Raw genomic sequence first — 23,141 nt, forward strand, 5'->3', positions numbered from 1 at the left:
ACAAACCCAAAATTTAAATGTTAGAAGTGTATTTTGTACAACAAAGTTTTATTGAGACGACTTGTCACAAAATATATTTAAGGTCAAGCCTGTTGGAAACTTGGCATTGGGTGGTTAGTTGCTTGAAAGAGTCTTCGCATTTATTATGCGCTTTAAAGTCAAGAGACGACTTCCAAGTCTTGACAAGCTAGTCCCTAACCCCACTCGGGCGTTATGAGTTAAGTTGCTTTTTTGTGGTTTCATGATTTTCTAAAATCAAATTCTAAGACGTGTCACGTGTTCTTGTTGGATCTTTAATCCAATATGTTGGATCCTTAATCCAACGTTGGACTTATATGTTAAATAATTATGTGTTGTGAACTGTCAATAAAGATGGCTCATTAAAAGTGATCTAATTTGGTATACGGTTATTGGGCTTTAATGTATCTAACAGGTTGTGGGCCTTTAATGTGTAGACTCATTATGGGCTTCTATTTCAGTGATGGGTTGAAATAGGAAGCCCACTAGGGTAACCTAGGGTTTCTCTATAAATACGGCTGGTCCTCAGGTCACACGTAACATTCTTGTCATTCCTGATATCCCGTCGTCAGAGTGAGCCAGAGAGAACTTAAGGGACTCTCAAAGAAATACGTGTTGATCTGGAAGACCAACCGTCATGGATTCATCAGGTATGCTTCCGCTATTTAGTTTATGATTCTCCAATGTTCAAATGGAATTAGGTGATGTATTTCACTCATGATATTCGGATTTAACAATTGGTATCAGAGCCTATCATGTTTGAATTTTGGAGAAATTCGGAATAAAGCAATCGGTGAATGTCAGCTTTAATTTTTATGGATTCTTCAGTTCTGGGTATATCATCTTTTCAATCGCAATATATACATATGCATAATAGTTTCAATTTCGGAATAAGGCTATCGGTCTCTCTGCTATTATCAGCTTTAGGATTCTTCAGCTTTGAAACTGTGAAATTTCTTTTGCTTGGTCATGCAATTATGGATTCATAAGACCATAATGAATTTTTTTTGTTTTATTAGGCGGTTTGCCTATATATATATTCAGTTTCGTTTATTGTGTATATAGCATATACATGTATTGTCATGTGGTGGTCATCATTCTTTATGATTACTGCTTTGTCTCTGTCGCAATATTGAAGTTTTTATTTATTTATACACATTTATGTATATAAAGACGCTTGCTGTGGATGTTTATTTTTTTTTTTAATTCATCAGTTTGTGCTCTTCTAGCATATTCGTAAATGAATATAGATCAGTTTTTTGTTTTAGTATTTCATCAGGTCGGTGGCAGGCTTCAGATGGCCGTACGGTCAAAAGGCAGCTGCCTGCTTGTTCTAGGTTTTGCAGATTAATGCCCTAATGGGCCTTGATTATTTAAAGTGGTGGGTTCAGCCCATATTAAAAAAAAAAAAAAAATTAAAAATTAAAATCAAATATTGGTATTATTTAGTATATATATTTTAAAATAAGTTAATTGAAGCAACATGTCACCAAAGTGGTCTCTCTTGTAGAAATTTATTTATTTTAAAATATAAAAGGTTTTGTACTTGTAATTATTGTGAATATTTATCGGCCCAAAGGAAGGTAAATGTTTAACTTGATTGCATGTATGTTTGCGCTAATAAATACGTGATGATTCTTTGGTTTTACATGTGAATAGTAGATCGGCCCAAAGGAAGATTTATTATTTGATATGTTCATTATTATCAGTATTTGATTAGTGCACCAAGATATCACTTACAAGTCATTATTCTTGTCCAAAGGCATAATATTGATGGAGTGCACGGTATCTTGAGATGGGTTTTACCATATTTGAATTTGAATTTTTTGAGTTTCGGATTAGGTTTTATCTGAGCTTGTTTGTTTATTTGTTTATTGTTCTTTGCATCAGTTACGACTCCTGGAAATATTTCTGCCAACATCAATTCAATTCCTTTGCTGAATGGCTCTAACTTCAAGTCATGGAAGGAGAACTTGCTGATTGTTCTCGGGGTCATGGATCTTGACCTGGCGATACGAACTGAAGCTCCTCCGGCACTTACGGACCAGAGTACCTCTGATGACAAGAGGGAGATGGAAAAGTGGGAGAGATCGAATCGCATGTGCATGATGATTATGAAGAAGGCCATTCCAGAAGCATTCAGGGGCACAATGTCCGATAGTATCAAAACCGCTATGGCGTTCCTTGCTGATATTGAGAAAAGGTTTGTCAAGAACGAAAAGTCTGAAATTGGTACGCTCTTGACAAGTCTGATTTCAATGAAGTATAAGGGTAAAGGCAATATCAGGGAGTACATACTAGAGATGTCTCATCTTGCTTCAAAGCTGAAAGCACTTAAGCTTGAACTCTCTGAGGACTTGCTAGTGCATCTAGTTCTGATATCTCTTCCAACACAATTTAGCCAGTTTAAGGTGAGCTACAATTGTCAGAAAGAGACTTGGTCTCTTAATGAGCTCATCTCATATTGTGTTCAGGAAGAGGAAAGGTTGCAGCAAGATAAGACAGAAAGTGCTCACCTAGCCTCAACCTCTAAGAGCGGGGACAAGGGAAAGAAAAGAAAGAAGGATAAGGAAGCTGCGAATACAGCACCTCAGAAGAAACATCAAAAGCAACCAGATAACCCTGAGGAGACTGGTTGCTTCTTCTGTCGAGCTGAAGGGCATGTAAAGAAGCATTGTGCTAATTATCACGCTTGGCGTGCTAAGAAAGGTATGCTTCTTAATTTGGTTTGTTCTGAGGTTAATTTAGCTTCGGTACCTAAGGACACCTGGTGGATGGATTCTGGTGCAACCACTCACATCAGTGTGTCTATGCAGGGTTGCCTCCATTGCCGAAAGCCAAATGATGCTGAAAGATACATCTATGTGGGCGATGGCAAGAAGGTTGAAGTTGAAGCAATTGGAAATTTAGATTATTGTTAAAGACTGGATTTTATTTGGATCTTGATGAAACTTTTGTGGTACCGTCTTTTAGATGGAACTTGATTTCTGTTTCTTGTTTGGACAAATGTGGTTATTCTTGTTCATTTGAGAATGGAAAATTTAGTTTGTTTCACAGTTCAAATATGGTTGGTTCCGGTTCTTTATCAGGATACGATAATCTATATTCTGTTGAGATAAATGTTTCATTTAATGAATCCTTGCATTTAAGTACTCGAGGTGTAAAGAGAAAATTAACTAGCGAGAATTCGGGCGCGTTATGGCACAAACGATTAGGTCACATCTCTCAAAGGAGAATAGAGAGACTTGTGTCATGCGAAATTCTAGATCCCTTAGATTTCACGGATTTCAACATCTGTGTAAATTGCATAAAAGGAAAACAAACCAATAAAAGGAGATTTGAAGCCAACAGGACTTTGGACGTCTTAGAACTTATTCATACAGACATTTGTGGACCTTTTCCAACATCTGCTTGGAATGGTCAGCAATATTTTATAACGTTCATAGACGATTTTTCAAGATATGGCTACATATATCTCATTCATGAAAAGTCACAGTCACTAGACGTGTTCAAGAAGTTCAAAGCTGAAGTTGAAAATCAACTCAGTAAAAGAATTAAAACCGTCAGATCTGATCGTGGTGGTGAGTACTACGGTAGATATGATGGTTCAGGTGAACAACGTCCAGGACCGTTTGCTAAATTTCTAGAGGAATGCGGTATCGTCCCACAGTACACTATGCCGGGTTCGCCCACTATGAACGGTGTTGCTGAAAGACGAAACAGAACGCTTAAAGACATGGTAAGAAGTATGATTTGTCATTCTACTTTACCTGAATCGCTCTGGGGAGAAGTATTAAAGACTGCAGCATATATCCTTAACAGGGTACCAACTAAGGCAGCGAGCAAAACACCTTACGAACTTTGGACGGGCAAAAAGCCTAGTCTAAAACATATGCACGTTTGGGGATGTCCAGTTGAGGCAAGGCCTTATAAGCCTAATGAAAAGAAACTGGACTCAAAGACTGTGAGCTGCTATTTTGTTGGATACACTGAGAGATCCCGGGGGTACAAGTTTTATGATCCCACAATTAGGTCAATTTTCGAGACAGGAAATGCTCAATTCTTTGAGGATGTCGAGTTTGCAAGGGGAGATACGGTAAGAAAATTTGTCTTGGAAGAGGAATATGTTAATATTCCCATAGGTGACATTGACAATGATCAGGACTTTACTCCTGACATTGTTCAAGACTCAATTCAAGACAATATTAGGGAACCCCTTGCGCAACAAATTGTTCCAGAAGAACAAACTCTACCACCTCAAGAACATATGCCATTAAGAAGATCCACCAGAGAAAGAAGAAGTGCAATACCAGATGATTATGTTGTATTTCTTCAAGAACATGAGGATGACATTGGAGTGAACGAAGATGATCCTATCAACTTCCTTCAAGCCATGAAAAGTTCTGATTCTCAAATGTGGATCGATGCCATGAATGAAGAGATGAAATCTATGAAGGATAATGACGTTTGGGACCTTGTACCATTACCAGAAGGTGCGAAACCCATTGGTTGCAAATGGATATTTAAGACCAAAAGGGATTCGAAAGGTGATGTGGAAAGGTACAAAGCTCGTCTTGTTGCAAAAGGTTTCACACAGAAAGAAGGCATCGACTATAAAGAGACTTTCTCTCCGGTTTCCACGAAAGACTCTTTTAGAATTATAATGGCATTAGTGGCGCATTTTGATCTTGAGTTACATCAGATGGATGTGAAGACTGCGTTCCTTAATGGTGACATCGAGGAAACAATCTATATGGTGCAACCGGAAAATTATGTGTCCAAAGACGCAAATGATTTGGTCTGCAAACTTAAAAAATCCATCTATGGACTCAAACAAGCATCTCGACAATGGTATTTCAAATTTCACCAAGTGATTATTTCGTTCGGTTTTGAAATGAATTTGGTGGATGAATGTATATATCATAAGTTCTGTGGGAGTAAGTGTATTTTTCTGGTTTTATATGTTGATGACATTTTGCTTGCCAGCAACGATATAGGCTTATTGCACGAAACCAAGAGATTTCTAGCTAAGAATTTTGAGATGAAAGATCTTGGTGACGCCTCTTTTGTATTAGGAATCCAGATATCTCGAGATCGCTCTCGGGGGATTCTTGGATTATCACAAAAGAGCTATATCGAAAAGGTTCTAAAAAGATATGGCATGCAGGAATGTAAACCAGGTGATACTCCTGTGGCTAAGGGAGACAAATTCAGTCTCAATCAGTGCCCTAAGAATGATTTTGAAGAAAAGGAAATGCATACGATTCCCTATGCTTCGGCAGTAGGAAGTCTAATGTATGCTCAGGTTTGTACGCGTCCGGATATTGCGTACATTACAGGGATGTTAGGCAGATATTTAAGCAACCCAGGGATGGACCATTGGAAAGCAGCTAAACGGGTCCTGCGGTACTTACAAAGAACAAAAGACTACATGCTCACATATCGGAGGTCAGATCAGATCGAGATCATCGGGTATACTGACTCTGATTTTGCTGGATGCCAAGACAGTATGAAATCTACATCAGGCTATATTTATTTGTTGGCTGGAGGTGCTATCTCCTGGAAGAGTGCTAAACAGTCTCTTATAGCATCTTCTACCATGGCAGCAGAATTTGTAGCTTGTTATGAGGCGTCCAATCAGGGGATATGGTTGCGGAATTTTGTCACTGGGCTGCGCATAATAGATGGTGTTGATAGACCACTCAAGTTATATTGTGACAACAAATCCGCTGTACTATACTCCAACAACAACAGGAGCTCCACGAAGTCGAAACACATCGACATCAAGTTTCTGGTTGTGAAAGAAAGAATTCAGAGTAGACAGTTGTCTATCGAGCACATCGGAACAAACTCCATGATTGCGGATCCGCTTACTAAGGGACTACCACCCAAAGTGTTTCACGAGCACACTGCTCATATGGGTGTTATTTCAGCTCATGATATTCAGTTCTAGTGGGAGTTTGTTGTTTTTCTATTTTTAGTGCTTTTATGTTATAGACATATTTGGTTTTATTTATGATTATTGAGGTTTTCTGCAGAAATTAAGTTTTGGTTTATTTAGACTCTGTTTTTTCTAGTATATGGTTTGATCTCACTAAGGTTTAAGGAGGACCAAATGGAAATAGACATGTTGAGGTCACATAACATGAAATTTCCATACTACACATCCACTTCATGATCCATGTCGTTTAGTTGTATCGATATACGTGACCATTGATGGGTATAACTACGATAGATGTAGTGAATGCCGCTTTGATCCTATGTTGATATGGTTGATGGACCGGATTGGTTATGAGATACAATTTGGTAATGACAGTAAAGTTGAGCTCCTTCGGTTATTTTTGCGATACATAATTATAAGGTTGCACATATAGCCCAAGTGGGAGATTGTTGGATCTTTAATCCAATATGTTGGATCCTTAATCCAACGTTGGGCTTATATGTTAAATAATTATGTGTTGTGAACTGTCAATAAAGATGGCTCATTAAAAGTGATCTAATTTGGTATACGGTTATTGGGCTTTAATGTATCTAACAGGTTGTGGGCCTTTAATGTGTAGACTCGTTATGGGCTTCTATTTCAGTGATGGGTTGAAATAGGAAGCCCACTAGGGTAACCTAGGGTTTCTCTATAAATACGGCTGGTCCCCAGGTCACACGTAACATTCTTGTCATTCCTGATATCCCGTCGTCAGAGTGAGCCAGAGAGAACTTAAGGGACTCTCAAAGAAATACGTGTTGATCTGGAAGATCAACCGTCATGGATTCATCAGGTACGCTTCCGCTATTTAGTTTATGATTCTCCAATGTTCAACATGATTCGGTCGTGGAATCAGGTGATGTATTTCACTCATGATATTCGGATTTAACAGTTCTACCCATTCACAAATCCAGTACACCCTAGAACGAGGGTCTATAAGAAAGATCAAATGAGTAAAAAAGAAATTCATATTATTCGAAAACAAAACACAGCACATAGATGCCTAAATCTAAAGGCGAGCACACTACTACAAATAATAACTTCCGCGACTGGCTTTAAAATTTTGTCGTACGATTTTAAAGAAACACGGTATTTTGGAAAACATGTTTTTCAAAAACTGTCATGTAAAAGGATCCTGAAGTTTCAACTAAAAAATCAATTTGACAATGAGAAAAATAATCTATGACTTAATTTATAAACTCTTTGTTGATTCTTATTTACTGGGATATTCCAAACATTGCATTACGGTCATTCAAAGGCCGCCCTGAAAAAATTCACATAAAATTTTTATTTATATAATAAATCATTCTACATAATTTCGCCAGGACGAAGTCACGGTAAACTATAGTTGAACATGCTTTTTGAAAAATTGGAAAAAAAGAGCACCACTTAAATTAACAGTTCACAAAGCAACTAGTTGTTCATAGCACAACAAATAAGTTATAAAGAAGGTCGTGAACTTTTTTTACGTCGTATGCCTACTTTTTTTGAAACATTTCCGGTTGTTTTGGTAGATGGAGACGGAATTGTTAGAGCCGATGTTCCTTTTAGAAGGGCAGAATCTAAATATAGTGTCGAACAAGTAGGTGTAACGGTTGAGTTCTATGGCGGTGAACTCAATGGAGTCAGTTATGGTGATCCTGCTACTGTGAAAAAAATATGCTAGACGCGCTCAATTGGGGGAAATTTTTGAATTAGACGAAGTCATGGTAAACTATAGTTGAACATGCTTTCTGAAAAATTGGAAAAAAAGAGCACCACTTAAATTAACAGTTCACAAAGCAACTAGTTGTTCATACCACAACAAATAAGTTATAAGGCAATAGCATATATCTGCTGCACTGTTGACGTACGTTATTGATATTGCATTATAATTTTTAATACGTAGATACCTTTTCTCTTTTGAAAATACTTGATCTGTCCGTTAATAACGAGACCTGCCATTAGACATGCATGTACATATACAGTACTGATCAAGTTAACATTTGACCAAAAGAAAGTGCAAGATACAAAACCTAAAATGTTTGTAGTCATATTAAGACACAGCGTGCAACGTTATCGCCATCATTCACACCTGTTAACGCGGATACAAATCAGATATTGAAGCCTCATTTACTGATGCTTGGGCAGAATGGTCACTCTTGGAGTGATCTGATTTGGCAATCTCTTTTGAATTGGAATACACTGACGTGTCTGTTCCAGTGCTGTTGCGAAGCAAGAAAGCGGGCTCTGAGGGCACAGGTAGAGATAGAGAGTTGCTATTTAGCATCAGAACGATTGTGTTCATAGTTGGTCTCTTGGCTACATTTTCTTGAACACACAACAGTGCAATGTGAACACATCTCATGATTTCAGATCCTTGTCCGTGACTCGCCAGAGGATCAACGACGTTTGAAGGTGTCCCGTCCCTCCAATTTCTCCACGTCTTTGAAGGTTTGGCCAAAACGATAATAAAATGTTATCATCAGCGGTCAAAATAGTTGTAAACATGCAGTGGTGGAGAGCTAGGATTTTTAGAGTCCGGAGCAAATTTGATTCAAAAAAATTTCTATATAAAAAATTAGGTAAATAGTCAATAAAACGTTTGGAATTGCTATATATAGCTAACGTTTTGTAAATATTAGGTAAATAGTCATATAGATGATGTGACCTAATAAATGAAAATAAATATTTACTTAAGATTTACGTTTGTAAATATATAAAAGTGACAATTTACTTAAGATTTACGAAACGTTGACTATTTAGGAATGTCAAACTGTAAATGTGGCTATTTACCTAATGGACCCTTCTATATAAGGGGTTTGTAAGAAAACAAAAATTATATAGGGGACAAATATAAAACAATATAATTTTAGGCTAAAAAAGTAATAATTAAAGAAAATTTTTAATTTTCAAAAAATCAGGGGAAAAATTTAATTTGGTCCTAAGCTAGCTCGGCCTTTGGCAACATGATTTCGTACTCACATAACTTAGGAGGTCTTCGATGTGATCTCCATTGCGGAAAGAATTGTTTCTCTGTCCGCTCACTATTTCTAGAATCAAGACACCAAAGCTAAGCACGTCCGATTTTACTGAAAATTGTCCGTGCATAGCGTATTCAGGAGCCATGTATCCACTACGATGAAACATATGTATTATGTGTAAATAGAGTTATATCTTGTGTATATGAAGTAGAAAATAAAAAAACATTATCTTACTAGGTTCCGACAATTCGACTTGTATTGCCTTGGGTTTGATCGACATTGAAAAGCCTCGCCATTCCGAAATCTGAGATCTTTGGGTTCATTTCTTCGTCTAGAAGAATGTTACTTGCTTTGAGATCTCGGTGGATGATTCTCAGACGCGAATCTTCGTGTAAGTAAAGAAGCCCTCGAGCAATGCCTCCAATAATTTTGTAACGTCTATCCCAATTTAATGTGTCCCTCTTGCTTGGATCTAGAAACGAATTGAACACAAAAAGGGTGACATAGAATCAAATCAAGGATCTTAATTAAGTTAAGCCTACTCATCAGACCTCTTTGACATTTTTTTATAAATAAATATGGAAACAGAGGCATACCAAATATGATTTGATCTAGGCTAGCGTTTTGAACGAACTCGTAAACAAGAAGTCTTTCCCTTCCTTCCAAGCAAAAACCATGAAGCCGGACAAGATTACGATGTTGAAGCTTGGCAACAAGCATGACTTCATTCTTAAATTCAATCTCTCCTTGGCCCGAGGCGGTAGATAATCTTTTCACAGCAATCTCTTGACCGTTCAAATGCCTCCCCTAAATAATAAATGGACGTCATTTTTATGGCTTTTTTTCCTGTACTTTGATATAATATTAAAATTTTAAATATATATGGTAACAAACACTTGCCTTGTAAACAGGACCAAATCCTCCTTGTCCTAGTTTATTTGCTTCAGAAAAGTTATCTGTAGCAATTCTAACCGACTCGAAACTGTAATGCAATGACTCCGATCTTTCGATTTCTTCATCCGGCTCCTGTGCCCGTGGATCTTGAACAGCATAAATGACAGAAGTACGTTTCACACATATGTACAGAAACATATATAAATCCATGTAATTACTTCTTAGGTGACAGGACATAAGTACTTACTTTCAACCACATTTTTTCTCTTTTTCATCCTCAAATACAGGCAAAGAGAGATGATTAGCAACACAAACCCAACAGCACTTGAAACCGTGATAATAACAATCGTTTTAGATGATAAGCTCGTATGTTCTGCAAAAGCAACAAGCGATTCCAAATCCATTGTTCAAAACTAACAAAACATATGTGTATGATCTATGAAAATAAATGAATACTTCAAATTATAAATACAGAAATAAGTTCTCTGCTAGTTTAGTTCAATTAGCATGCATGGCAGTGCGTTAGCAAAAAGTTCTCTGCATGAGTAATCAGCGTTGACAGAGTAATCAGGGTTATACTTTTTGCTAACGCACTTCCATGCAGCTAATTGAACTAAACTTTGGTATATATATATATATATATATATATATATATATATATATATATATATATATCCACGTGAATGGCTATATAATCCATTAGGTACATAGTCATATTTATATTTTGAGATCGTTATTTAATTAACGTCTAGTAAATATTTTATAAATAGCCAAATTTACATTTTTACAAGCTTAACTCAACGTAAATATCACTTTTATTTTAATGAAAGGACGAAGCATGAATTTCACGTCATGTTTATGGCTATTTACCAAATATTAATCAAACACTGGCTTTATAACTATTTCAAACATCTAAACTAACTAATTACCTAAATTTTATATTAAAAAATTTAGCGATATAAGCCACATAAATATAAGTGTTTGTAGCCAACGTTTTGTAAATTTTTCGTAAATAACAAAAAACTATTGTAAATATTTCGTAAATAGTCATATTTACTAGAACTTTACTCTGCGTTTTTTATTATGTGATAGCGTAAATAGATTTACGTGGCTATTTTAAAAAAATTAACTAAGCGTTGGTTCTTTCAAAATTTATAACGTTTCATATGACTAGATAGCCATTGGACCCACTCATATTTATATATATGGTTCATTAGGAAAATAACCAACTTAAACGTTTGACATTGCTGAATAGCCAATGTTTGATAAATTTTAGATAAATAATCACTTTCATATATTTACAGACATAAATCTTAAGTAAATAACCACTTCCATATAAGGTCGCGTCATCATTTATAGTTATTTACCTAAGATTTAGCAAACGTTGAATATTTAGCAATGTCAAACGTTTAAGTTGACTAGTTTCCTAATTTTCTGATATATATATCGTTTTGTTCATGGCCACAGTTTTTCTATTAAAGCTTTGATTTTCTCATGATTTCTATTATTTTGAAAAACCATGATTAGAGTCTTTCTTGAAGCGTTTGTTTGAAAACATGTTTGAAGAATTTTGGGTGAAGAAGGCAACCTATGCAAAAACTTCATGTCATTATATTTGCGTTGAAAATTAGGGATTTTGGAGACAGTTATCCTTTTTTCTTGAGCAATAGGTTTTTATACCACATTTCATATTGAAATATTAGTCGGACTAACCCACTTGAAATGTTGATATTGCAATCTAACCAACGTTTCGCCCAAATTTCTATTTTAGTAAAACAATGATGATGTGGCTTAATAATGTACGAAGTTAATTACTATATTATCCTCTCTATTAGAATTTGGTTAACAAAACTTGTAGCCAACAAAATTAACGAAAATTTACTGACGATTCACAAGTTACTTATTTTAATCAATATTTAATTTGTTTCCTATATTATATTCATTAATGATTTTCCTTTTAAATATTCAAATTTGAATCCAAGAGTGTACTAAGCTTGATGACGATGTTGACTTTCCTAAAATCGTCTATTTATTTTGGTTTATTTTCGTTTATTTATTACACGAATATGAATTTATTCTATCATGTTTTTATTTCCTATTTTGTAGTTCAATTAGTTGGTCTGATTTGATGGATTTGATTTTCATTGACTTTTTCTTTCAATGCACACGAATATATCTCTTTAATTATGGAGTACTTATGTTTTTATTTTTTATTTTGAATGTATGAAATTTTTTTAGGGATTATTCCTATTCTATGACCTCCACAATGATTTTGGACCAAAATCAAATAAGTTCAATTTAATCCTAAACTATGACTATCTATTTTCTTTAAGTACAAAAATACCCTCAATAACTCACTGTGACTTTTTATTGACATTAATACAAATAAGTTCCAATGTTTATTGACATTAATTTAAATAAAATAAAAAAGAAGACCAAACAAAATCCATAACAACTCAGTTACACACGGCAAAAAAAAAAAACAGCATACACGGTCAAGTCTCACTGCCAAGTCCAAAACACGTCCAAAAATCAGCAAATCCATGGTAAATTCATCCAAAATTCGAAAACAGCCCAAATCAACAATCCCAAGCATAATTCCAAACACAAAATCGACTCACAATATCAACAATTCTCAAGATTATCAAAACCCCCAATTTCTAATGAACATACCCTGATTTTTCGGCCAAAATAATCAAAATAATCTCCGACGCTGAAGCTCCTGGGAACGACGGTCATGGCCGCCGAAGAGCAGCCCATGGACATCCCGGCTACGGCGACCTCGAAGTGTCCGCCGGAACAGCCCGCCATGGATTCCGCGTAGAATTTATGTGGTTTTTAAAGTTAAAAAATCAAAGAAAAAACGATTCTCGGGATTCTGGATAATTTTGAAAAGTTTCTGAATATTTCTGGATTTTCGTTGAAGATTTATTGACGTTGATGTCAATAAAAATGCATATTTATTGACATCAATGTCAATAAATCTTCAAATGAATTTTCCAGAATCGTTGAAGATAAATCTTCAACGAAAACCCAGAAACGTTGAAGATTTATTGACATTAATGTCAATAAGAATGCATATTTATTGACATTAATGTCAATAAATCTTCAACGTTTCTGGGTTTTCGTTGAAGATTTGATTCTGGATAATTTTGAAAAGTTTCTGAAAATTTCTGGGTTTTCGTTGAAGATTTATTTACATTAATGTCAATAAAAATGCATATTTATTGACATCAATGTCAATAAATCTTCAACGAAAACCCAGAAATTTTCAGATTTTTCTTACCCAATTCCTGTGAAATTCACTATCCTCGGTGGGTTCTCTTCCTTTCCCGGCGTTCGCTTCCCGGTCGGTCTCCACGGCGACGCGCGGCGTTCTCGTCTCCTCGGTGGGTTCTCTTCCTCTTCCTCCGTGAGCTCAACTCCGTCTCACTCTCACTCTCTCTCTCTCTCTCTCTCCCGAATTCTCGTTCTTCTTCTTCCTCGCTCAACTCGGCGACAAACCACGAGAACCCCAAACTAATTTTAGGGGTTTGAAACCCCCGTGATAAGCCTCGACGGAGTTCTTCTTCTTTTGGACGCAAGAGAGAGAGAGAGAGAGAGAGAGAGAGAGAGAGAGAGAGAGAGAGATTTTGAACGAAGAAGAAGAAGAAAAGAAATGCAGAAGAAGAAAAGAAATAAAGGATAAAAAAAGCAATGAGAAAAAATTGAAAGAAATAAAAGGATAAAAACGTAATTGTGTAAAAAAGCAAGTCATGTTTTTGGATTAAATTAGAGATATTGGATTTTGGTCCAAAACTATTGTGAAAGTCATAGTTTAGGAATAATCCCATTTTTTTATAATAGGCATAAAAAATTATAATTGTTAAAGCCCTAAAATTTGAAAAATGCATAATTTATAAATAAAAATTAACGAAAATTTACCGACGATTCACAAGTTACTTATTTTAATCAATATTTAATTTGTTTCATATATTATATACATTAATGATTTTCCTTTTAAATATTCAAATTTGAATCCAAGCGTGTACTAAGTCTGATGACGTTGTTGACTTTCTTATTAGGAGGACTCAAACGTTAGCTACTGTTTTATTTTCACTAATTTAAACCACACAAGGGTATATTTGATATTTCATAGTCGTAAATTTCAGTAAATGGCTATATAACAAAATTTAACAAACGTGGACTAGATCTTAAAAACCACGTAGAAAAATGGTTACGTTGCTAGTTTTCCCCTTAATATTTTATATTTGCTGCCAACTAATGTCCGGTGGTATAAAATTATGTGTAAATGTTAGGAATACTATGAGAAAAATATAAAGGAGCTAGCATAAAATCCTATAATAATAGGGGAGATGCCTGCTTTTTTTTTTTTTTTTTTTTAAATAGCGATAAAATGACATGTCGTCCTTTTGGGTTCCCTTTTAATCAAGGTTCAAAATGCCGTTTTCGACGCCGTTTCGAGCTTCCTGATTTACGGAAAATCGATAAGCCGACGGAAAACTGAACGGAAAAAATGTGGAAAAAATATAAATATATACATACATATATATGTTTCAATTTGTTTGGGTTTAGTGGATGAAGATAAAAAAATGTTCTTAGTTTTATGCAATATATATACTTGAGTAAAAAAAATAATGAATTAGAGTTTGATAATTTCAATGGTCTAATAAACTGAGTGTGATATGCATTTAATGTCTAACAATTTGCTATATTATTTTTACTTTTTTTTAAGAAAAATTAGTCGATCTAAGCCACATCAAACGTTGCAATTGTAATCTAGCCAACGTTTCGTTTAATTTTCGAATCTAGCCAAATTTGATGACGTGTCATATATATGTAAGATGGTATTTACTATATTAGCCTTGGTTTGATTTCAAAAATACTAGCCCACGTTTTGAAACTTGGTTTTGTAGCCGAATTTGTTATATTCGGTTTATATTTCGAATTTTAAAAAAATTATATACTTGGCAAAGTTGGTTATTGAGCATTTTTTTCTTTAATGAACATTATAGCCGTGTAAGCAAATACAGTGTAAATGTTCCTAAATTTTTGTTAATCTCCGTTGCTTTGTTAATTTCTGTTAATTATGGTAAATTTACATATGTGCAGGTAGAGCCGATTTCTTTCCTTTCCTTTAATACGCATTTAATATAGTATTTTTGTTTTCCAAATTTATTTTCTAATTTTGAACGAGATTTTATCATAATTACGTGTATTCATTATCTTATTTGACTTATTCAATCAAATAAATATTTCATTTCCCTTCTAATTACATCACCGAATCTCATATTACGAATTCAAAAAGCTGAAATTAAATTGCTGAAATTATAGCCGTGTAAGCAAATATAGTGTAAATGTTTGTAAATTTTTGTTAATCTCCGCTGATTTGTTAATTTCTGTTAATTATGGTAAATTTTTTGTGCATTTATTGCATTAAATTTTCTCTTTTAATTACATCACCGAATCTCTTATTAAATTAGCTAAATATCCAATTAAATTGCGAAAAAATCTGAAATTAATTGGCTGCATACAATTCAAACCGGTCAAACGTGGGCTAGTGTTTTGATCAAGTAAGTATAAGAAAAATGGTAAATTAGGTATTTTATATCCGTAAATTTCAGTAAATAGCTAGATTGTAAAATTTACCAAACGTTGGCTACATTCCAAAAATCATGTTTCAAAATGGCTACGTTGCTAGTTTACCTTTTTTTAACAAGGAGAAAACAAAAGTACTTTAGTTTAAATCAAGAAACCAACCACGGGTGGAAATTTGGAATCTTTTGTTTTTATGGATTTAATAATTCAATACCATTTCATCTCTCCATCCATCTTCTTCCTCTCTCCTCTGGTTTTATTTTTTTCCTCTTCCATCTCTTCCTTTCTCCTCTGGTCTACCTCTCTCCTCTGGAATCTTTATTTTTTTTTGTTGATATTGCACCTTAATGAACCGAAACACCTGGAAATTCGCCGATTCTCCTCGTCTTGTTGCCGGGAGCTGCTGCTTCTTCTTCGCTGGGAATGGTCTCCGAAAAACGGCATGTCGTATCGCCGATATTCGAACGAAAACTTACACCGAAATGACAAATAACACTCTCGCCGACCGTTAGAGTGACGAAAATGACGCCGCCGCCGATAATCGGAGAATTTCGCCAGACACATTTAGATCCGTGCTTTTAATAACAAGAAAAATGACATGTCATTTCTCAGGATTCTGTTAGCTACTAAATGACATGTCGTTTTCTGAGATTTTTGTGAGTGTACAAAATGAGATGTCATTTTTCAATCATCAAAGACGAGTTTTTTTATTATAAAAAACTGTATTATTTTAATCACTAAAATCACCTAATTTAATATACGCATGATTAAATTAAAGAAAACTAGCATGTAATTAATTATGAATTTCCATTATTAATTTAATGGTTTTAGCTATTTGATATTTAGAGAATCGTATGTTTTATTTTACTCTATATTATTTTGAAACATGCAATATTTTTTTTATTTTGAGAAGTGACACTATCGACCAATATTACATGATATATTATACCAGTTCAAGTGTATGTGACATTATTGATCAATATTACATGTTTTAGTATAGGGGCATTAAGCTGAAAAATGATAAATCATCCGCTTTTAAAGAGACATGCATTTCTGTAGTCTAGTGAGCTCGAACTCAGGACTTTCAATTGAGGTATGTGTGAGATTATCACTAGACCAAACTAACAACCACGAAACATGCAATATTATGTCAAATGATATGTGTATATTATAAATCCATGGAAATATTATGTGTATTTATATTGTGTTATTATTTAATGAATCATTTATTAGTATAAATGCGGAAACTAGTTAATGCATATTATTCGATTTATTTAAATCATCAGCGTGGAGGTTGTGAGTTCAATATAAACAAATAGAGTGTTGCAATGTTTTTTATTTAGAAGTAAAACGTTGATTAATTTTTTATTTTATTAATTATATCAATTTATAATACAAATATTTTTAGTAATTTTTCTTAAAATTAGTTGAACTCGAACTAATTTTTCCTAAAAAGAATCAAGCATGAATTATATCATTTTATAATAAAAAAAATTTAAATTAGTAATTTGTCTTAAAACTAATGAAAAATTAATCATAATAACTTTTATCAATGAGGTGAATGTTTTTTCCTTATAATTTATTTTAAAAAAATAATATAATTAAGTTTTGTTTAAATTTTTAGAAAAAATTAACTTTTATGTATAATAAGGAGGAGAAAGTTTTTTTTTTTCTTTTAAAATATTATGTATTATAAAATTATATAATTATTATTTAATTAGCTTTAAAAAATATTAATTTTTTTTTATTAATTATGAGATTGCCACGTGTTTTTTCATCCAATTTAATGGTTTAGGTATTAACGGGGCAATTAAAATATAACATTAGATATTTTTGTTGTAAAAAAAAAAGATTAAGTATATAAATGTGGTTTCAAGAAAATATTAAGTATTTTTTTTTTTTAAAGCAGCTTTGCTGCAGTGGAGATTGAACCAACGACCTCCACACAGGAAGTGGTGTGGAATTACCACTAGGCTATCCTAGGTACCACAGAAAATATTAAGTATTTTTATCGTCAATAATTCTTATGTTATTAATGAATTTTTTTGAAATCCAAATCCCTTACATTTCCGGGTTACAACTTACAACTTACAACTCTACAAACCGCCAAACGAGAATGATACACGTATGGTGACCAAGCAAAAGCGTAGATAACGGAAAATAATGTGACCATAAATAATTTTGGAATAAAAAACGATAATTACTTAGCTGTCGTTTTTTTAGACAGTTTTTCCAGCACAGAAATAATATTTTATTAAATACCTTCGTTGACTCAACCAACATTATTGGTATAGTGTGAAATACAAATTTTATAGAACATGAAAACGACGAGTATAGAATAACTAAAAAATTAATTTTAATTCTTAATTAAATATGTAGCAGGAATATAACTGATAGTCACGTCAAAGAAACCGAGTATTAAACTATTAATCGAGACTGAACTTGGAATACAAAAAAATTAAAAAAATAATAATAAATAGATAGCACGTCAACAGTCTTCGTCATTTTCATGTATATGTGTGAAAGCTATTGAGTGGAAACTTGAAAATATAATTAAGAAAACCTCAGGAGTAAGTCAATTGCTAATACATGCATAACTTATTATCTTATTTCGTATCATGTTAGCTATGTTGAGGTTTGGTTAGAATACTGTTCTTTGTAATAAAATAACAATAATAGTAATAAATAAAAAAAAGTAAATTATATGTACCCGGTTCGGTGGCTGCAGTGCCATTTTTTGCAGGCGGCGGTGATCCCGGAGATGGTGACGGCGGAGAAGTCTCGAATGACACGTCATCTAAGGGCTGATAGAAAAGGTAAACCTCGTACCTAAAGCTACAGCTGGTTCCGACGACTCTTCCGCCGATCTTCCCGCCGCAACACTGAGGCATGAACGTGAAGGAATACTCCAGACAGCTGTAGCAGTCCCGCTCCGATATATCCGGCGAACACTGCGCCATCGCGTACACCGTCATGAACTCCGGCGCCGTGGCGTTCCCGGCCGCCACTTTCCGGAACCTTCCTCCCGCGGCGGCGCGGTTCTTGAGGCCGTCGAGAAGCTTCCGGAGGGTCGAGAAGAACTCGCTGGAAGCGGTGGAGGAGACGTTGTTGGCATTGCGCATGAAGAAGATCTCGGAGGTTTCGGAAAGTCCGACGAGTGATCGGTTCGAGTATCGGAGCATGCAAAAGTCGTACCACCCGACGGCCTCCTTCTGGTTAGGGCACGCCCGCGGGAGCGCCAGCGTGGCATTCTCGAGGCATCCGCGGCACGGGCCGGGCCCCACGTCTCCGCGGCAGAGCCCGACGGCGTGGGCCCGGTTGGGGTCTCGGCCGAAGGAGGCATTGAAGAAGCCGTAGCCGTTGCCGTTGTCTGTGGCGGGAAAGGCTGATAAGAGGCCGTTGAGATTTGCTTTGTAGTCGCTGCTGTTTGTGTAATTGCCTATCTTGTTTTGGCAAATTTCGTATAGGAACTCTGGCTGGGCGTTGACTTTGATGGAGAGAAGGAAGATGAAGAAAGGGACTGATGAACTTAGAGAGCGAAATGCCATTGCTGGTCATAATGGTATTAGTGAAATTGGTACATCACGCTTTAAAAGTCTTTGGGATTACGACTAGTAAAAAAATAATTTTTGTTGAGTTTATTTTTCGGAAATTCTGGGTTTATATTTAAATGTTTCCCAGCTGGAGGGAGGGTGCGCATGTGGACATGTATGTATTGGGTAGTTGCTACTAGACAGACGAATGATTTTATTGGTTTTCATTTGTAATTGTAACAAATACAATATGCCATTGTGGCCTAAGATGTTTCCTTAGGAACATTTATTTATTTTTGTTCGATTATGATTCAATGTTGTTTTTCTAATTCAGGACCTTATGTTGATTATAATGTTATGAATTTATGATTTTAATTTTAAACGACATTGCTATCTTATTAAATTATTGAGAATTGTATACACAAATGGAATCTACTTATATATATATACACGTAATACAACTATATGAACAACAAGATGAAGTAATGGAGACTATTGGTGCTAAGTGTGAAGAAACGACTTGTATTTTCTTTACTTCTCTTTTCTCTATGTATAGTTTATATATATATTGACGGATTTACATGGGATTCAAAGAGGTTACGTGATTCCTTCAATTTTTTTTATTATACATTTTTAGTCTATTTTTTATTATTAAATTATCTTTAGGATTTATAAATTAGCCCCACTTAAAGATTTTGTTTTTCAAATTAGCCCTCTTTGAATTTTTTTTCTTTCAAATTTGCTACATAAACTTGCACAATATAATTCATCCTCTCGTCTATCTCAACACAAGGCAAGCACACCATTCTTAGTGTGTATGTGGACGATATAGTCATCACCGGAAACGACCTGGAAGAGATCAGGAGGCTGAAGCAAACTTTGTCATCTGAGTTCGAAGTCAAGGACCTCGGCAGCCTACGATACTTCCTCGGCATGGAGGTAGCTCGATCAGAAAAGGGCATCTCTGTTTCCCAGCGCAAGTACACGTTGGATCTCCTCAAAGAAACTGGCATGCTTGGCTGCAAACCAGTTGACACTCCGATGGATGCCAATGTGAAACTTCTAGCTCGCACCAACGAGGCCGCCACCGACAAAGAAAGATTTCAGCAGCTCGTAGGAAAACTCATCCACCTAACTCACACGAGACCAGATATTGGATTCGCAGTGAGTATGGTAAGTCGATTCATGAGTAATCCCTCAGAAACTCACATGGACGCAGTCATGAGGATTCTCCAATACCTCAAATCTGCCCCAGGGACTGGTCTCTCCTTCAAGAAAAGACGAAGTCGAGGTGTCGAAGTATTCACAGATGCAGACTGGGCCGGATATGTTCCAGACAGACGATCAACATCAGGCATGTGCACATACGTCTGGGGAAATCTTGTTACCTGGAGAAGCAAGAAGCAGTCCGTTGTCTCAAGAAGTAGTGCTGAAGCCGAGCTCAGGTCCTTAGCAAGTGGAGTATGTGAAGACATCTGGCTGAAGAGAGTTCTCGACGACCTCAAGATCATCATCGAAGGTCCAATCAAGCTCTTTTGCGATAATCAAGCTGCTCTCAGCATAGCCAAAAATCCAGTCCATCATGACAGAACAAAACATATCGAGATCGACCGATACTTCATCAGTGAAAAGATTGAAGAAAAAATAATCGATATGGAATACATTCCGTCAGGTCATCAGCTCGCCGACATTCTCACCAAAGCCCTTCCGCGAGCAACCTTTTCCGAGCTATGTAGCAAGCTTGACCTCCTCAACATATACAGTCAAGCTTGAGGGGGAGTGTTGAAATCCAGCTCGTCAGCTCGCCCTTCCGCGTCGAGCTCGTCAGCTCGCCCTTCCGCGTCGAGCTTGCCTCAGAAGTCCTCTCCTTGGAACTCATTCCTCATGGGAAATTGTCGCATTTATTTCTCATGTTATTTCCTATGTCTTGCTCTCTGTGTATATTTATTATTCTTTTTTTCCTAGAAGTAGTTATTACACATGTATTTATTACACTCTCTCTTGTACCCACCATATGTATAAATAGGTGATACAAATTAATATCAAATATAAGAAATATTCAAAGTCTCGGAACACTATCTCTCTTCTCCGATTCTCTCTTTCTTTATCTTCTCTCCAGATTCGACTCTCTCTCTCTCTAAACTTCAACAGTTTTTATTCGAATTAAGACTGCTTTATATTAATTAAAATAATAAATTTATTTCTATACATATGATGATTGCCTTTTCAAATCTTGAATTTTTATTTCAAACTCTCGTTCTTTCTTTATGATTAAGTAGTCTCTCTTCTTCCAAGAACATCGCTGAGAGTCTCGATGACTCGAATTTTTGGATTCTGGCGCAATTTCTTGCCAATGAAGAGCTTTGTTTCCATAGCGAAAAACTAGACGACTCGGCGTCGAGTCTTGGCTAGTGGTGGTGTCTTTGGTGTTGTTGAGTGGGTATGAGAATGAGTCGGAGAAGGATTTCCTCAGTGTACTTGCCTTCCAGATGTCTCGTTTGGCTCGAAAACAACAACCAAAAGGTTAAAACGACACAAAAAGCCTCACACATTTCCTTGTATTCCTTCTCTCTCCTGAGTTATTTGCTTTGTATTTTGTTCCACGATTCATGTAACTAGTGGGTTTCACGATGAGATTAAGGGTTTTTGGGTAAGATTTGGGTTTCATAATTTTTTTTTCTATCACGTAGTTGATAACTAGTAATAGTTGTTAATATTTATATTTTATCTCAAATAAAAACTCTATTTTTTACAAAAAAAAAAAAAAAAACATATCCTCATTTATTGTAATGATTTTATTACATTTCTAAATATTAAATTTAGCTCACTATATATAACTTGTTGTCTTGTATTTTCTATTAATTTTTATGCAATTAGATTGAGGGAGATTAGAAATATAACCCATTCCTCTTACGGTACAATACTAACAACTATCTGATAATTAAAAAAATAACGAAAAATTAAGAACACTATTAAATTAAGGTTCTGATACCATGAGAAAATAAGGATGAACACGATTTCATGATAATATTGAATAATGAGAAATACTTAAGTCTTTAAGTTTATTCAATAACGGAAAACAATAAAAGAAGAGACAATTAGGCCAATAGTCTAATAGTCCATCCTTATTTAAAAAAAATCATTTATTAAGAAAATAACTCACTAAATTATATTAGAATTAATTCCCTTTTTACCCCCTGGACTCGTACCCCGATTACATTTTACCCCCTGGACTCGGAAATGTTGCAGAACTAATCTCAGAACTTAAACACGTGTTACAACTTGCCACTTCTGTCAGTATTTGGACGTTAAGTTTAACTTTTTGATGACGTGGCAATATTATTTTAAACAGATTAAATAATTAAATATTTTTTTATTATCTCTCCTCTCTCTCTCTCTTTATTTTCTTCTTCTATCTTTTTCTTCCTCTCCTGGTTCTCCCCACGCCACAAATCCTCACGTGCCTCACCCTTCTCCACAAATCCTGGACCGATATCCACCGCCACCGAGCCCCGACACACCCGCCCGTTTTTCTCTACCCGAAACCCGACCCAAATACTCACCGGAAATCGAACGTTACGCCGCCGATCACCGCCACCGCCACATTCAAGTTCAGCCACTCCGCCGTGAAGAAGGGCCTTCTCGAAGTCTCCGAAGCCTGCTCTGCCGCCACTCCTTTCGACTTCCTCGCTGCGCTCTTCTGCTCTCGCGTAGGTGTAGAGAAGTCGGTCTCTGTCTCTGTCTGCATCGACGCAAGGGCTTCGCGGTCGCTTCCGCTGGGCTTCTTCGGCAACGCTCTCCGTTTCTCCGTCGTCTCTCTCGACGACGACGAACGGTTCAGACTCGCTCACCTGACTCGGCAGATCCACGACGTCACCGTCGTCGATGAATCAGAGCAGGCGTAAGTACATTCTAGGGGCTCTAAATATGTAGTCATTCAGACTCATTAAGTTAAAATTATAATTTAACTATATGATAATTAAGAAAAGAAACTAAAAAATTCAAAATTTGAGCACAAAGAATTTTTTTTTTTCAACGACAGCATTGGTTAGCTTTTGAAGCAAAACCAGTAAATTAAAATCAATTCTTTAACTTTCAAGGATAAGATACATGTTCAGTAATTTTTTTAGTGAATGTCAAAATGTGACATGGCAT

At 35.5% G+C, this 23,141-nt stretch overlaps 2 protein-coding genes and 1 pseudogene across 3 annotated transcripts; 2 read left to right on the forward strand and 1 right to left on the reverse strand.

Moving 5' to 3' along the window:
• The first annotated feature begins 655 nt into the window (after positions 1-655).
• LOC149386165 (uncharacterized) lies at positions 656-2,939 on the forward strand. The gene is made up of 2 exons (XM_089626479.1): positions 656-668; positions 1,873-2,939. Exons 1-2 carry the CDS (start codon positions 656-658, stop codon positions 2,937-2,939), a joined length of 1,080 nt encoding a protein of 359 aa, XP_089482605.1.
• A 2,420-nt stretch (positions 2,940-5,359) lies between these two features.
• LOC149386166 (secreted RxLR effector protein 161 pseudogene) lies at positions 5,360-5,971 on the forward strand (annotated as a pseudogene).
• A 2,104-nt stretch (positions 5,972-8,075) lies between these two features.
• On the reverse strand, positions 8,076-19,001 carry LOC149386167 (cysteine-rich receptor-like protein kinase 29). Of its 2 annotated transcripts, none has more exons than XM_089625615.1 (7): positions 18,164-19,001; positions 10,103-10,228; positions 9,862-10,001; positions 9,558-9,768; positions 9,196-9,433; positions 8,963-9,113; positions 8,076-8,423 (listed from the first exon to the last, which is right to left on the reverse strand). In XM_089625615.1, exons 1-7 carry the CDS (start codon positions 18,999-19,001, stop codon positions 8,076-8,078), a joined length of 2,052 nt encoding a protein of 683 aa, XP_089481741.1. The 2 variants fall into 2 exon arrangements, with proteins under 2 accessions (XP_089481741.1, XP_089481742.1); XM_089625616.1 differs by having other exon boundaries at positions 9,862-9,987; positions 10,086-10,228; positions 18,164-18,650.
• Between the last annotated feature and the right edge of the window lie 4,140 nt (positions 19,002-23,141).

The sequence above is a fragment of the Urtica dioica genome, chromosome 9 (assembly GCF_054948205.1).
Source record: "Urtica dioica subsp. dioica isolate 48M chromosome 9, U.dioica_male_clone48M_v1_H2, whole genome shotgun sequence".
Classification (NCBI taxonomy): domain Eukaryota; kingdom Viridiplantae; phylum Streptophyta; class Magnoliopsida; order Rosales; family Urticaceae; genus Urtica; species Urtica dioica.